At 44.0% G+C, this 13,544-nt stretch overlaps 1 protein-coding gene across 2 annotated transcripts; it reads left to right on the plus strand.

The window, feature by feature from the left end:
• The first annotated feature begins 4,683 nt into the window (after nt 1–4,683).
• marchf7 (membrane-associated ring finger (C3HC4) 7) lies at nt 4,684–13,252 on the plus strand. 2 transcript variants are annotated; one of them, XM_068730739.1, is made up of 11 exons: nt 4,689–4,823; nt 6,788–6,980; nt 8,141–8,287; nt 8,445–8,616; nt 9,233–9,418; nt 9,515–10,715; nt 10,931–11,100; nt 11,197–11,300; nt 11,624–11,728; nt 12,303–12,351; nt 12,535–13,252. In XM_068730739.1, exons 2-11 carry the CDS (start codon nt 6,798–6,800, stop codon nt 12,624–12,626), a joined length of 2,409 nt encoding a protein of 802 aa, XP_068586840.1. In that variant the 5' UTR covers nt 4,689–4,823; nt 6,788–6,797; the 3' UTR covers nt 12,627–13,252. The 2 variants fall into 2 exon arrangements, with proteins under 2 accessions (XP_068586841.1, XP_068586840.1); XM_068730740.1 differs by lacking the exon at nt 12,303–12,351 and having other exon boundaries at nt 4,684–4,823.
• The last annotated feature ends 292 nt before the right edge of the window (nt 13,253–13,544 follow it).

The raw sequence follows: 13,544 nt of genomic DNA on the forward strand, positions 1-13,544 counted from the left end.
GCACATCAAATGAACACTGCTAATCCTGGATTTACTGTGATGACGGGATCTGTAAGGCCTTTCAAAAACAATTATTCAAATCAATCTAATTAAACCTGTTGAAATTGGCTTTAATTGCCTCCCCGACTAAACAAACACCAAGTTCTGGCATGCAAATAATAGTGCAGCTCAATTGCCTCTTCCAAGTATGTGGAGGCGTGGAAAGTGTGAGCTGTGGCGCCCCTTAGTGGTTGATAGTTTTCTCTGGCTTTTATAATGACGTCAGCCCTAGATTGCACCGTGTATAGATCATGCACTCTATGCACGTGCGCGCACGTGCATGAGAACATTCCATTCTATTGCATCATCATAGCATACATTCCATTATATTGTCTTTGATCAGATATTGCCATTAATGTAGAATGACAGGTCTACAGTATACCATGTAGACTTGTAGACTTGTAGACTATTTGTAGAATTTGTAGATTTGTAGATTATTTGTATATTTGTAGATTATTTGTGTATTTGTGGAACGTTCATGAGTTTCCTAATGGAGAAAAACACTAAAAGCAGAAAAGGCAAAAACAAAGTGAAGAAAAACTGTATTCCGCCTGCAATGGACTTAACAGTCTCATTCAGAGCCTGGGATAACAGGATTTCCACTCTTTGCAGGAAGAAATTGACTTCTGAGTTTGCAGAGGTAAATCCTCCCAAGACTCAAAACAAATCCCACCCCATCAAAAAGTGCCTGGCACAGGGAAGAGACCCACCGCAAGCTCCGACATCTGAGGGTGTACTTCTCCAAACAGGTACACCTTCAGGTGCTACACAGCAAGCTGGTAAGGCCACTAAATTGCCAAGTTGTCCTGTCCAGGAAAACTCATGCAAGGTTTCGTTTGGTGAGGTAAAAGTAATGTATTTTAGAAAGGGCTTGACACAGAAGAAAATGGTTTGCACACCACCACCACCACCCTACTGCTCTATTTTAAAAGCACCTAGTGTTTGGGTTAAGGCGGCTCCACTGCCGACTAAATCACCTTGGGAAAAACTTCCATCTTCATGTGCTACCCAGCAGAGTGATGAGTACCCAGATCTGAGAAGGGGCCCTGTCAAGAGCAAATCCCTTTGGAAACCACCACAACACACCACTCAGGCCTGTGATGGGTCTAAGACTTCCCCCCACCAGGTTAAGGTGGGTCTCAAGCCGAACGGGGCTATTGTGTCTGTCGAGGTCGGCGCTTCAGTGACCACAAACTATAAGTTAAGTACCCAGCAGAGTGGTGAGTACCCGGATCTGAGAAGGGGCCCTGTCAAGAACAAATCTCTTTGGAAGCCACCACAACACACCACTCAGGCCTGTGATGGGTCTAAGACTTCCCCCCACCAGGTTAAGGTGGGTCTCAAACCGAACGGCGCTATTGTGTCTGCAGAGGTCGGCGCTTCAGAGACCACAACCCTTCTTGCGAGAAAGAACCAGGCACAGAAAGAGGATCTTCCACAACCTTCACAACACACCACTCAGGCCTGTGATGGGTCTGAGATGGAGGAGGCACTTCAGATGCAAAGGGAGAGCCAGAAAGAAGCAGACATCTATCTGGCCCATCTATCTGCAACCTACACTGACACAGGCACTCAGTGACACCAAGATTCAACAGCTGCAGTGGCAGGAAGATAAGTCTCATCTCCTCCAGTCCAAGATCAACATCCAACACTCCCCGAAGGACCACAAGAAGCCTAAAAGACTCTCTTTGTGGAAAAGATTCATTCAGTTCTTCAAGTGAGTTGAAGGACAATGAACACCAATAACCCAGGTCTGGACAGGGCCTTTCTCTGTGGATTTTGCTAGTTCCCCCTATCTTCCTGTAGGTTTGATTCCGGGTGATCCGGTCTCCTACCAACACCAATACCCCAGGTCTGGACAGGGCCTTTCTCTATGGATTTTGGTAGTTCCCCATATCTTCCTGTAGGTTTGATTCCGGGTGATTCGGTTCCCTACCAACACCAATATCAATCCTCAATTTTTAATTACAAATTTCCATTACAAACATAACAACATAAAAACCAATACAAAATTTGAACTGTATCTGAAGCTAAATGCATTTTTTTATCTATGAATATGTTCATATATGTTTGAAAACACATATAAAATAAGTTTGCAGTATGTTTCCAAACTATTTACAGGAACGACAGTCACCTTTTTCTAATACACTCATTGCAAAACATTAATTTATCATATAAAATGTTTTATTTGGTCAACACCATATGTCCTATTTGGTAGACATAAAGTGTATGGAAACCTGCCAGTATTGTAATCTCTTAGTTCTCAGTAGATTCAAAGTAAAAGTCAGAGTGTAAAATATTTGTGTGTGATAGTGACTGCTACTTCAAAAAATGTAAATATGGTTGAATTTAATAAACTACATGTGTTTCGGGAAAACCAGAAGAGGAACCTCTCCTCTTATAATTAGCCGGTCTAAATGATCTACCTGACCCACAGCATACTAAAAATGACCCAGGTTCTGATAATTTACAAGTACAGTGGGATATTCATTAACAGCAACAACATAAACAAACAGCACAAATTATTTTGTATGCAATCTGCACATGGCTTTAAATAAGCGAGGCCTTTTTAAATTACTTTAGAATCAATAATTATACTGTCCTCCATATGTCCCACAACTTAAACTACAAAAAAAAATCATCTGGTCTATAATATGGTCATTTCATTTGTTTTGAATGTCAGATCTCCCTTTATCTATTATTTATTAGATTTATTGTTATTTACCCTGCATTTGATACATCTCTGAGATTTCTGCCTCCACCCAATGATGAAGCTGCTCAAAGCATTTAAAACCTTTTTTTGCTCCAACACAAAGTTACTCTGGATAATTCCCTGACTCAATTGTAAACAGTTTTCATAAGGAAAATAAAGCTTTCTACTGTAACAAAGCGTGGCCTGATGATGTTATCGCTCTGCTCCAAATCCTTTATCTTCAGGAGGAGATGCTAAATTATTAGACGTGTTTTCTGTATTCATGCCTCTCATAAAAAAAAAGAAAAAAACATTTGTTATGTATTTGGCATTTGCTCAGCAGTGCTGGAAAGCATGTAAGTAGCTACAAGCAAAGTTTTCACTTATTAATTTTGACTTGTATTCACAGCGTCCCCCTTGGGGCAGTCATTTTCAAAATGTCAAAATGCCATGATGCACGTTAGATGCATCACATGCCCCAGTTTAGTCAAAAAATCATGAGTGGTGTGTTGGAGATATTATATGCAAAAGAAGAAAAAAAAGACTTATATTACATTAAACTTTCAAGCCAATTACTGCAGTTTCAAACTGCTACAATTTAGATGTTTTAATGGATTCATTCAACATTTTAACACATACATAATAGATCATGGCAGATACAAGTAGAAACAATACAAACACAATCTAGTGGTCTCTCGTCTCATACCAGGATAATATATTACTTTATCACATTAACTGCATAAATCACTGCACCTTCTCTCTTCTCATTGTATCATATCCATCCTCATATGCTGATTTAATTTCTCCACATCCATGTCTTTGCTCTTTGCTACTCGTCACATCAGGAAGTTGACAAGTGTGAGGTTTATCCAGCCGTCTGCCGTAATCATAATAATCAGATGTCAAATGGAAATAAGTCATTGCTGTACCAGGATGTTCAAGAAATTGTGACTTTCCTTAATTAAATGTTGAAGTACATCACTGACATAAACTTCATTATCAAAAGTAAAAGGGAATATTATTAAATTGAAGTTGTGTTACTGTTGCAGATATTTAAGCAGCATTTAATTTAGTTTTTTTTCTTTTATATACTGTTGGGTATTTTAGCATGCCTTCTATTTCATAAGACTATCATTTGTTTTTTGCAAAATTTTATTTTGTAGGTAAATCTTGATTAGAAATGTAACTCACTAGATGCCAAATTAATCCATTGTAAAAAAGTATGTTGTCAAGTAAGAGTAAAATAGCATTAAACAAGTACAAATGCAAACAAAATAAAGTTTTATAGATCACACAAACGTCATACGCGGACATTGTTTTTTTTTTTTTAAATAATTTGTACCTGTTTTATTTCTAATAGTTTCAAATCAGTAATAGGTTACATGTATTTGCTTCTGAGTGCACAGGGGCTTCGACTCTTTTAAGCCATAAGGTCGTGAGACTTTTTTTTAGGATTGCACACACAAATCTTCATGAAGCATCTGGTTTGCCTGTGTTTGAGTAGTCTACTGAAACCTTGCTTTAAAAACAGAAGAAACAGATATAAATAGAAGCACAATATGTTCTATATATGCACGTTACATTTTGAGAAATTTGATATTTTTTCTTCTTCTTCAACTTAGGTGTAATCGAGTTATTCCAGAGCCCAAATGTTGTATGTGACAGGGCAGGTTTGTGGGCCTGTATTGGCTTAACACCATATATTATTGGAGTTGTTGGTGGAATACATTTCAAAACGAGAATGTGATTTACTTTCTTATCTGAGCCTCATGGGGACGCTGTTTGACTGGGCCTGGGGTATTGTGAGGCGTCAAACTCGGTAAGAGTTATGATGTTTGGTTTAATCAGTGGCATAAATGTGTATATTCTTCTCGGGTTGCATTCATATACTAGTTCTAAATTTCCTTTTTTTTTTTTTTTTTAAAAACCCGCCGTGGATGAATTACGTGCATCGTGAAAATGAGCCACGAGCAGACTTCTTAACCACTCCCTCCGGGTCAATGCAAATCACGTGACCGTCTGTGTCCACAGCAGTCAACACAGACGCCATCGCTCCTGTTGTGCTAAAACCAAAGGAAAATTGAAATCAAAGGTGAGGATGTTTACGCCGGTGGCAGTGCATTGTGATGGGACTGTAGGTAGTGTAACATGTCGCTTGATGTTGGAACTGGTTGTCTCAAACCAACATCAAGTCAGCGTTTAATTTAGCGCCACTGATCAGTTAACGTAAAATGTCAGGACTTGTTAACGCCAGCGCACAAATGATAAGCTAACCAGCTACTGTAAAGCTAGCGCTGGCTGAGATGTCAGCTGCTGGAGCAAACCGCTCTGCCGACAACTAGCCGAAGCTACCGTGTTGGCACACCTAAACGGCGACTATTTCTTTAACAGCTAAGTTAGACTAGCGTTAACGTTAGTTTGTAGCTAACCGTCGCATATGAAATGTGCAAGGCAGTCAATAATCGTTAGCAAAACAACAGAAACGTTAACAGAAACAACGCTAGGGAAAGGGTTAATGATAATTCTTCCGATTTAGCGTTAGCTACAGGTTATTTTTCTCTTGGTGTTCTGCTAACGCCGACTGGTTAGCTTGCTAACCAACTATAACGTTGAAACCTGCAGTTTGGTTGAGACAGTTCGTAAACTGTCGATCACCAGAGCAGCTAACGTTGACCTGGTAATGTTGGTTCACATAAAAACGTTAAGGTTTTACTTAAAGTCAATGACTATTAAACTGTCTCTACTGAGACTTTACATTAACGCCGCTGTTATGATTTCTAGTGGCTATAATAAGCTACTGATGCATTGATATTTGCTCAGGTTAGTTACAGGTCTTGTGATCCAGTGTTTAGGGTAATTTGAACGTAATGTTATATAAAAGTACTACAACAAACATTCCCTCGTGTTTTAGTTCATTCTAATTGGACCTGTTAACAACATTAAGCGAACATTATACGCTCTGTGAAGGTGGGATTCATTGCAGGGTGTTTGTTTCCCAGGAGACACGACACCTGCGGCGTGTTACATAGAAAATGAACAGCAGCAAAACGGGACTATTTAACTAGTAGTTAACCACACTGACACAAGTTTTAATACATTTCTTGGACTTTGTTGTCTCTTTAAGTCTTCCCAGACTACTTCTGGTAAAAACATTTTTGTCTATTGCTTCATTGGTAACGCATTTATGTTTCCCTAAATGTCTTGTTTTCTCTTTTGGTTGGTAAAAAGGTTTAAAATGTCCGTTATCTGGCCTCATACTGCCGGTCACTTCAGTGTGACAGGCTGCTGGCTCGCTGAGCTATCTTTGGCCACAGGTGCTGTAACTAACGTCCATGGATCCATATCACTACCCGGGAGTAACTCACACTGTACCACCCTATGTGAGAACCTCTCAACTCTTCCTTTAAGGTCCACTGGTGCCTCTGACTTTTAGCTAATACATCACTTTGTACTACAGGTTACTTGAATACCAAAAATGAGACCATTACAATTTCCTTGACTGTGCACTGTGCTGGATTTAGTAGCGCAGCTTAATAATAAATGATCTCAGTGCCTCACCAGTGTTACAGAGCACCTTGCTGGCTGCTCAGAGTGCTACTGCTCGCTCGTGTCATGTTCATGTGACAGAGTTCATAGTCCCCAAAGATAGGCACTGTGATATCAAGTCCAGGAAACAGCATGGTGGCAATTTTTTTTAATTTTTTTTATTTGTTTACAGACTCACCGTCACGTGCACTCCATCGACAAATCCGACATGCTCACACACACACACACACACACACACACACACACACACACACACACACACACACACACACACACACACACACACACACACACACACACACACGCACCGCCCCACCGAACTTTGTTACTAGACAGATGGAGAAGTCGCTGGCTCTTTTTATAAAGTCGTTGCTGCAAGGTGTGAACTTCATTGGGTGGGGAATAAAAGACGCGTTTGTGAGCAGAGTTTTTTTTTTTTTTGTTCCCCCTGCTTCCTACCAGCACGTCTCAACCGTCGTACAATAATATATTCGGATTTCTCATCTTCAGACGATCCGCGATGGACTCCAGGTCTCGCAGACTTCCCTTTTGTCTGCCCAGCTCAAGGTCGTCCTACACGTCCAGTCCCACAGTCCCCTCGTCATCACTGGCGTCCAGCAGGCTGTACAGTAGGGAGACTGTGCTGAACAATGACCGCTTCCCGAGGGCGTCGTCGGCTTACAAGGCGGACCTGGACCACCAGGTAGGCCGACTGCACAGCCTTCAGGCTTATTGTGCAGAAATGACCAAAAACTAGGATCCACGCATAGAATCGTTGTTTTATACACGGTGCACACCCCCCGTCTAAACATTCGCATACAGTGTAAATAATTAGAATGGACTACACCACTCCCTTGGTATACTGCATTAGTCTTGGGATCCTGAATAAGGTGCTTCTGGTTTTACATTAAATTCAAATTACATGCTTATTAGGAAGTTTCTTTCGGTTAAGCTGTCATCGTAGATTAACACCGGCTTCATTTAATTCAGCCTGCTATGCAAAGGTCCTAGGGTGACGGTGTCAGCTGGAATAGTGTTGGTTTAAGTGGGATGAACCAGTCAAGAGCAACAACAACTACACTTAAGTCCACATCGCCCAACTCTCTGTGTGTGTGTGTGTGTGTGTGTGTGTGTGTGTGTGTGTGTGTGTGTGTGTGTGTGTGTGTGTGTGTGTGTGTGTGTGTGTGTGTGTGTGTGTGTGTGTGTGTGTGTGTGTTTTATATTCCACTTGAGGCTTTACTGCCCTTCTGGTGTATTCCAGAGAGAGGGTGTTCAAGTAAGCTCGCTTCTTACAGGTTCCCCCAGGCGCACGGCACAGTAGCAATATCAGCGGCGCAACAGCAGACACTTAGGAGGTCTTTTTATAGGGCAGCCTAGATTCCTTGGCGCACGTTGTGCATATTTCAGTCCTTGCTGCTCGTCAAAGGCCCGGTCGGGAAAGATAGTGTTACCGTTGCCCCGGGCCCCGTTCCTGTTTTGTCCAGAAGAGTCCAAGCTATCACGAAAGACCCGTGATTTAAATTATTTCGGGTATACTGGAATGAGCACGGGACGAAGGTGTCCTGTGGAGGTTCCTAGTAAACAAACAATTGTTTGCATTCAGTGTTTTTAACGCCAAAACACCCCAACTCGGTGATGGTCTGTCCTCCCATCAAACCGTTCCAAAGTAGATCTTCTGAGTTCTTTAATACCGTTGCTTACATCCCCGTTAACACCGGCTTCTCTCCCGCCCTTCGCTGTTTATTGCAATGCAAATAACATGGAGAACAATTCATCAGAATGTTGCTCCATAGCGCCACTAATCCAATACAGGAAATCATAACGCATCTTATCCTCATCATACCCTCTCTCTCCCTTCTGAAGAGTTCTCGTCTCCTGAGCTCGTCCAGAGATTACAGCAGCTCCGACAGTCGCTCCACCAGCTGGAAGCTGCCCTCCTCTCTGACGTCCTCCAGCCGAACTTATGATCGCCCGTGGGCCGAATCCTCTCTCAGCAGCAGGACCAAACTGGTACCGAAGCTGAACACTCACCTGTTTATAGCGGGGGAAAAATACAGCCTTGGTCAAATGTACCTTTTTTTTTTTTTTAAACTTATCGGAATATTGTGGAATGATGTCATTGAAATATAAAAGTGTCATTAAATGTCTGCTTTTTCTTTTTCCCCAGACTGATACTGAGGGGAGGTTGGGGCTGCGCTCCGGACTGTTGAACGTCAGTGATGATGACGATTCTAAACGGGCCAAGCTGTCGTACGGCAACAGAGGACTGTACTCAAGAACGGCCAGCAACTCCGTTACAGGATCCGCCTATTCCAGTACCGGGCTTAGCAGTGTCAGAGGTACTCGATGCCACACCCCCACCGCCCGGCTCCTCATTGTATTTCCTCATTTTAGTTGACTCATCTGCAGTGGAGAGTCGAGGCGCCTCCAACGTCAGATGGCTGTTTTTTTTGTGTTTTTTTAACAGTGTTTCAGCTCATGAGCTGCTTATGGACACGGATGGTGTAAAGAATCATAGATTGACATCTATGATTCTTTACAGTAAATACACAGAAATCACTGGGTGTCTCTCGGAGAGTCTTAACTGGCTTCAGTGCAGGCGGTAACAGAAACCAGTGGTGACAGCAGTGCTGTTGTTAACAAAGCTGTGATAACCATGATACACTGTTTAAAACAACAAACTAATAATACAATATCATATCTTAACAGTTCTTAAAGGAACCTGGCTCTGAAAGTTGCAGCAACAAGTCAATTTGATGTGGAAAGAACTGGCAGCTTTTGAAGCACTACCTTAATAACCGTCTTTATTCTGGGTTAATTCAGTTGTTGCTTAAGTCTTGTTGTCAGTTGTAATCCAGGATTACCACCAGCTACTTGCAAATCCATTACTTAGTTTATGTGTAAAAATCCTTATCGTTAATTATTAAATACAAGCAAACCTCTTTTTCTTAACAGGGACTGGTGACAAACTGAACGACATTTGCGATTCCTCGCGGAGCTCCTGCCGTCTGCTCTCGCGGTCGTCCTCTTCGTCCTCAAACCCGCTGCTGTCCAGGAGAGAGCTGGAGACGAAGAACGAGCCCAGTCTCTCAGGTTTGGGAGAAAGAAGGGTCAGGACTCCTGGATCGGCTTCTTCATTGTGTAGGCATATATTTGTGATGTACACAACCTACCCATAATGCATTGTTACACATAAGTGGATCTCACGCAAACTCCCCTTCTCTTCCCTCATTCCAGATCAGACAGACAGGGTGACCTCCACGTATGCGCAGGGAGCTCGGCCTAAAGAGGCCGCCTACTATCCCCCCTTTTCTTCCTCGTCCTCATCCTCCTCCTTCGCTGCTAGAGAAAGCTCTCTAAATCGCCACCTCTCATCTTCCACCACCTCCCACCGCTCTTCTCCTCTGGCGCGCGACTTCAGCAGCAGAACGCCGTCCCGCTTCTTGAGCGGCTCGTCCGCCGTCCACTCATCTCAGGAACAAACGAGGATCCCCGACTCCTCCTCAAAGATCTCCTCCCCTTACTCCTCGCGCACCTCCAGGTACGCCGCTCCACCGCCCCAACCAGAGGCCGCGCTCCCGCCGAGGCCGGCCCCCGAAGGCGCGGAGCCAGAGGGCCGCAGCTCCACTCGACGCCTCTTGTCCCGCCTCTTTTCACGGCGCTCCAGCCAAGACTCTTCCAGCGGCTCCTCCAGCGTTCGCTCCCTCGATGACGACAGCCCGTCAACGGGCGGAGAGTCCGTGGACAGCGACGAGGGGGCCAGGGTGTCCAGCGTGGAGTCCGACACCGGAGGGTCGGAGGTAACCCTGGGTAGCATCAGGCACCGTAGAGCGGACCTTGCCCCTATCCAGGAGAACAACGATGGCTATCGTAGCGGCCCGGCTCAGGCGAGAACGGCATCGTGGAGAGAGCCTGGCGTCGGCAGTAGTAATAACAGCAGCGGAGGAGGAGGAGGAGGAGGCAGCTACTCCTGGCTGTCCTCCTCCCTCCGTGGCCGCTGCCCTCCCCTCCTCTCTCGCCTCAGAAGACACGCTCAGGGCGGGAATGCGCACCCTGCTGCCGGCTTAGAAGAAGGCCACAGCCGTCCGCAGCACTTGCTGAGAAGGTGGGATGACCTCGAGCATAAAGCTACGCAGGAAGATGATGACGACGATGATGAGGAGGAGGAGGAGGAGGAGGAGGAGGAGGAAGCGGAGGAGGAAGATGAAGATGAAGGAGCGGTCGGTTTAGAGGTATTCGGCGCAGGTCGTCCCTGCAGACTCGAGGATGAGACGTTACCTGAACTTGAAGATGCCCCGGCTGCATTTTCGCCACGCCGCAGAGTCGGAGTGTACGACAACATTTTAGGGTCCGTGGGTCCGTCGGGTGCTGCTGACAGCCAGCTGGAGAAACCCGCTTCCAGTACGGATCAGGAGAAGCTGCGCAAGATCAAGGAGAGGTAATGGACTCCCACATATGCAGTTATTCTGGTCCTCTTTTGTGTATCTTTCTCCGAGACAGAAAACTGCTAGTTTTGCAAATGCCCCCTTAAGCTCAACATATTAAGTGATTTAGTTTCTGTTTTTTTTATATGTGAAACAAGAGATGAAAAAAAAAAAAAAAAAAGGTACCGTATCAAATGTAGAAGTAAATGTCCTCGTTTCCCTGATAAAGACTGCTGCTGGAGGATTCTGACGAGGAAGAAGGCGACCTGTGCCGGATCTGCCAGATGGGGCAGGAATCTGCCTCCAACCCTCTGATTCAGCCTTGCCGCTGCACAGGCAGTCTGCTCTACGTCCACCAGGACTGCATCAAGAGGTGGCTCCGCTCCAAGATTTGCTCAGGTAAATGCCGACCGTCACCTGGCTGCAGCTCACACCCAAACTACGTCCTGTCAACCAAGTCTGTGTTTTTTTTTTTCTCGTTTTTTTTCTCTTCAGGCACAAACCTTGAGGCCATCACAACGTGTGAACTGTGTAAGGAGAAACTGCGTTTGGACATAGACAACTTTGGCATTCAGGAGTTATACAGGACCCACGTGCAAGTGAGTCACGGGTTTACTTCCTATTCAAAAAAAAAAAAAAAAATGGCAGCACTCAATACATTCTGAATGAGTAGAAACGCATGAATGCAGATGCTTCCATGCCGGGCTCGAGGGCTCACTGGATGGTTTGAGTGAGAGAATTATGGGAATAAAATACAACGGCCTTCAGAAACTTTTAGTCTCCATGCCAAGCAGCTTTGAAACTGTTATGGAGGCTCCTGGTGGTCTTCTCCTTATATATTTTGCCAACCATGTACTGTACTCTCTACATTCTGCATGAAAACTGTGCAGTTCAATTAAAAGGTGCTTTTCTTGCTTCACAGTCAGAATACGATGAGTTCATCAGCAGCGGTCTCTATCTGGTGGTGCTGCTGCATTTCTGTGAGCAGAGGTTCTCCGATGTCCTGGGAGCAGTCGATGCCGCTGGGGTGAGAACACACACACACACACACACACACACACACACACACACACACACACACACACACACACACACACCTTATTGCTAATTCAGCGATACAATAAACATAATTGGCTGAAAGAGCCATTTCAGAGTCGGAGCTAGAGAAGTTTTTCTTTTTTCCTGGTATTATGGGGCGGCTCGACTTTTCAGTGAGGGTGCTCTGAGTTTCTCATTAATGCGCCGCTTGTTAAGGTTTCATTTTCTACTTCAACAGCCCCGACACACACACACACACACACACACACACACACACACACACACGCAGTAGCCCTCCCGCTCCGCTAGTTCCAATGTCATTTTGTGTTAACACAATGCGAGATATTCAGCTCAAGAGATATAGATGTAAGGTTAATGTAACAATAATGCCGGCACACGAGCAGCAGGCGCAGGTTTGTGCGTGTTTCTACATATCGTGTCTTTCTTACACTTCGAACCACCGACGCTGAATTTAATAGTGATTTACACAAAACTGTTTAAATGATGTACTGTGCACAAAATGCAAATCTTGAAAAGGGAAACTGCTTCCTCCTCTCACCCAGTTGTTCAACCTGGTGAGAATTCTTCATGAACACATGGACAATCTGGAAAGTATGTCGCTCAACTTTCTCTTCCATTCTTGTGTTTGTCTAAAGGCTGTCCTGATATTTGCTCTAAGCAATGCTTTCATGTGTAACTGTCATGTTTAATTAAAGCCGCAGTACACCGTAGACCACTCACTTATTGTATTTATCACCCGGCTGTGTGATTTGACTCCATGTGTCTGGGTTGCAGTTCCTCACGGAGAAAGTGACGAGGAGCTCCAAGACAACAGGCCGTCTATCGAGTTCTCTGACCTGGACGACGATCTTGAAGAGGAGTACTAGTTATGTGGTGGATTGAGGGTAAAAAAAAAAAATAATAATAAAAAAGTGGGTCACTCCATGCCATATGGTAGCTCACCCAGTTTTCACACATGCGTCGACATAATCACGTTCATCTGAAATGCAACGGCAGTGAGAAATGCCAAGTGCGCGGCACATGTCTGGCCTTTTGTTGCCGGTGGCTTTTTTTTGCGGGATATGCAAACTCTAAATGAACCAGAGAGTAAAAACTATTGCTGGTTGACGCCACTGTGTTTCTGTTTCCGTGAGAGAGTGCACTTTATTCAATTATGATTAAATAAAAGATGCAAGTCTTTCTAAACCACAAGTGCTTTAATGTTTAAATGAAAAGGCAAGAATTGAAATGGCATAGAAGGGCAACAGTGGCAAGTGTCAGTTTGTGATGATAAAAAAAAAAAAGGATGCTTTTGGGAGAGAATATTAAAAGTGATTATTTCCTTTTTAATTTGACTGTTTTCCTCCAACTTTTGCCACTGATGTTGAAAGAAAAGACGAGAACTTCACCCAATCAAACAAATGTTCTTCATCTGTTTCAGTGTTTGAAATGCTTTGTGTCTGTTCAAATCTAGTTTAATGCGTTTTGGAAATAAAGATTGAATGCAAACTGCCTTTTCTGTTATGTCCTTTCTTGTATTTATCAGTTATATTTACTGTTATCTATGCATGCTGCAGGCACAATACAGTCAACGAGATACTTCTTGTTAGTCCCGCGGGCCACACACACACACACACACACACACACACACACACACACACACACACACACACACACACACACACACACACACACACACACACACACACACACACACACACACACACACACACACACACACACACACACACACACACACCAGTGAAAAGTCTTCACACTTGTAAGGTGCTGCCACCGCCGACATA

This window comes from Cebidichthys violaceus, unplaced genomic scaffold (assembly GCF_023349555.1).
Source record: "Cebidichthys violaceus isolate CVI_PGR_0920_01 unplaced genomic scaffold, fCebVio1.0.p SCAF_5, whole genome shotgun sequence".
Lineage (NCBI taxonomy): Eukaryota > Metazoa > Chordata > Actinopteri > Perciformes > Stichaeidae > Cebidichthys > Cebidichthys violaceus.

Excerpts from the sequence above, each read along its gene's own strand:
- marchf7 (XM_068730739.1), top strand. The coding sequence starts at position 6,798 with ATGGACTCCAGGTCTCGCAGACTTCCCTTTTGTCTGCCCAGCTCAAGG. Across the intron at positions 9,419-9,514 it reads TGGATCGGCTTCTTCATTGT|ATCAGACAGACAGGGTGACC; the intron begins GTAGGCATATAT and ends CCCTCATTCCAG. Across the intron at positions 11,101-11,196 it reads CCGCTCCAAGATTTGCTCAG|GCACAAACCTTGAGGCCATC; the intron begins GTAAATGCCGAC and ends TTTTCTCTTCAG.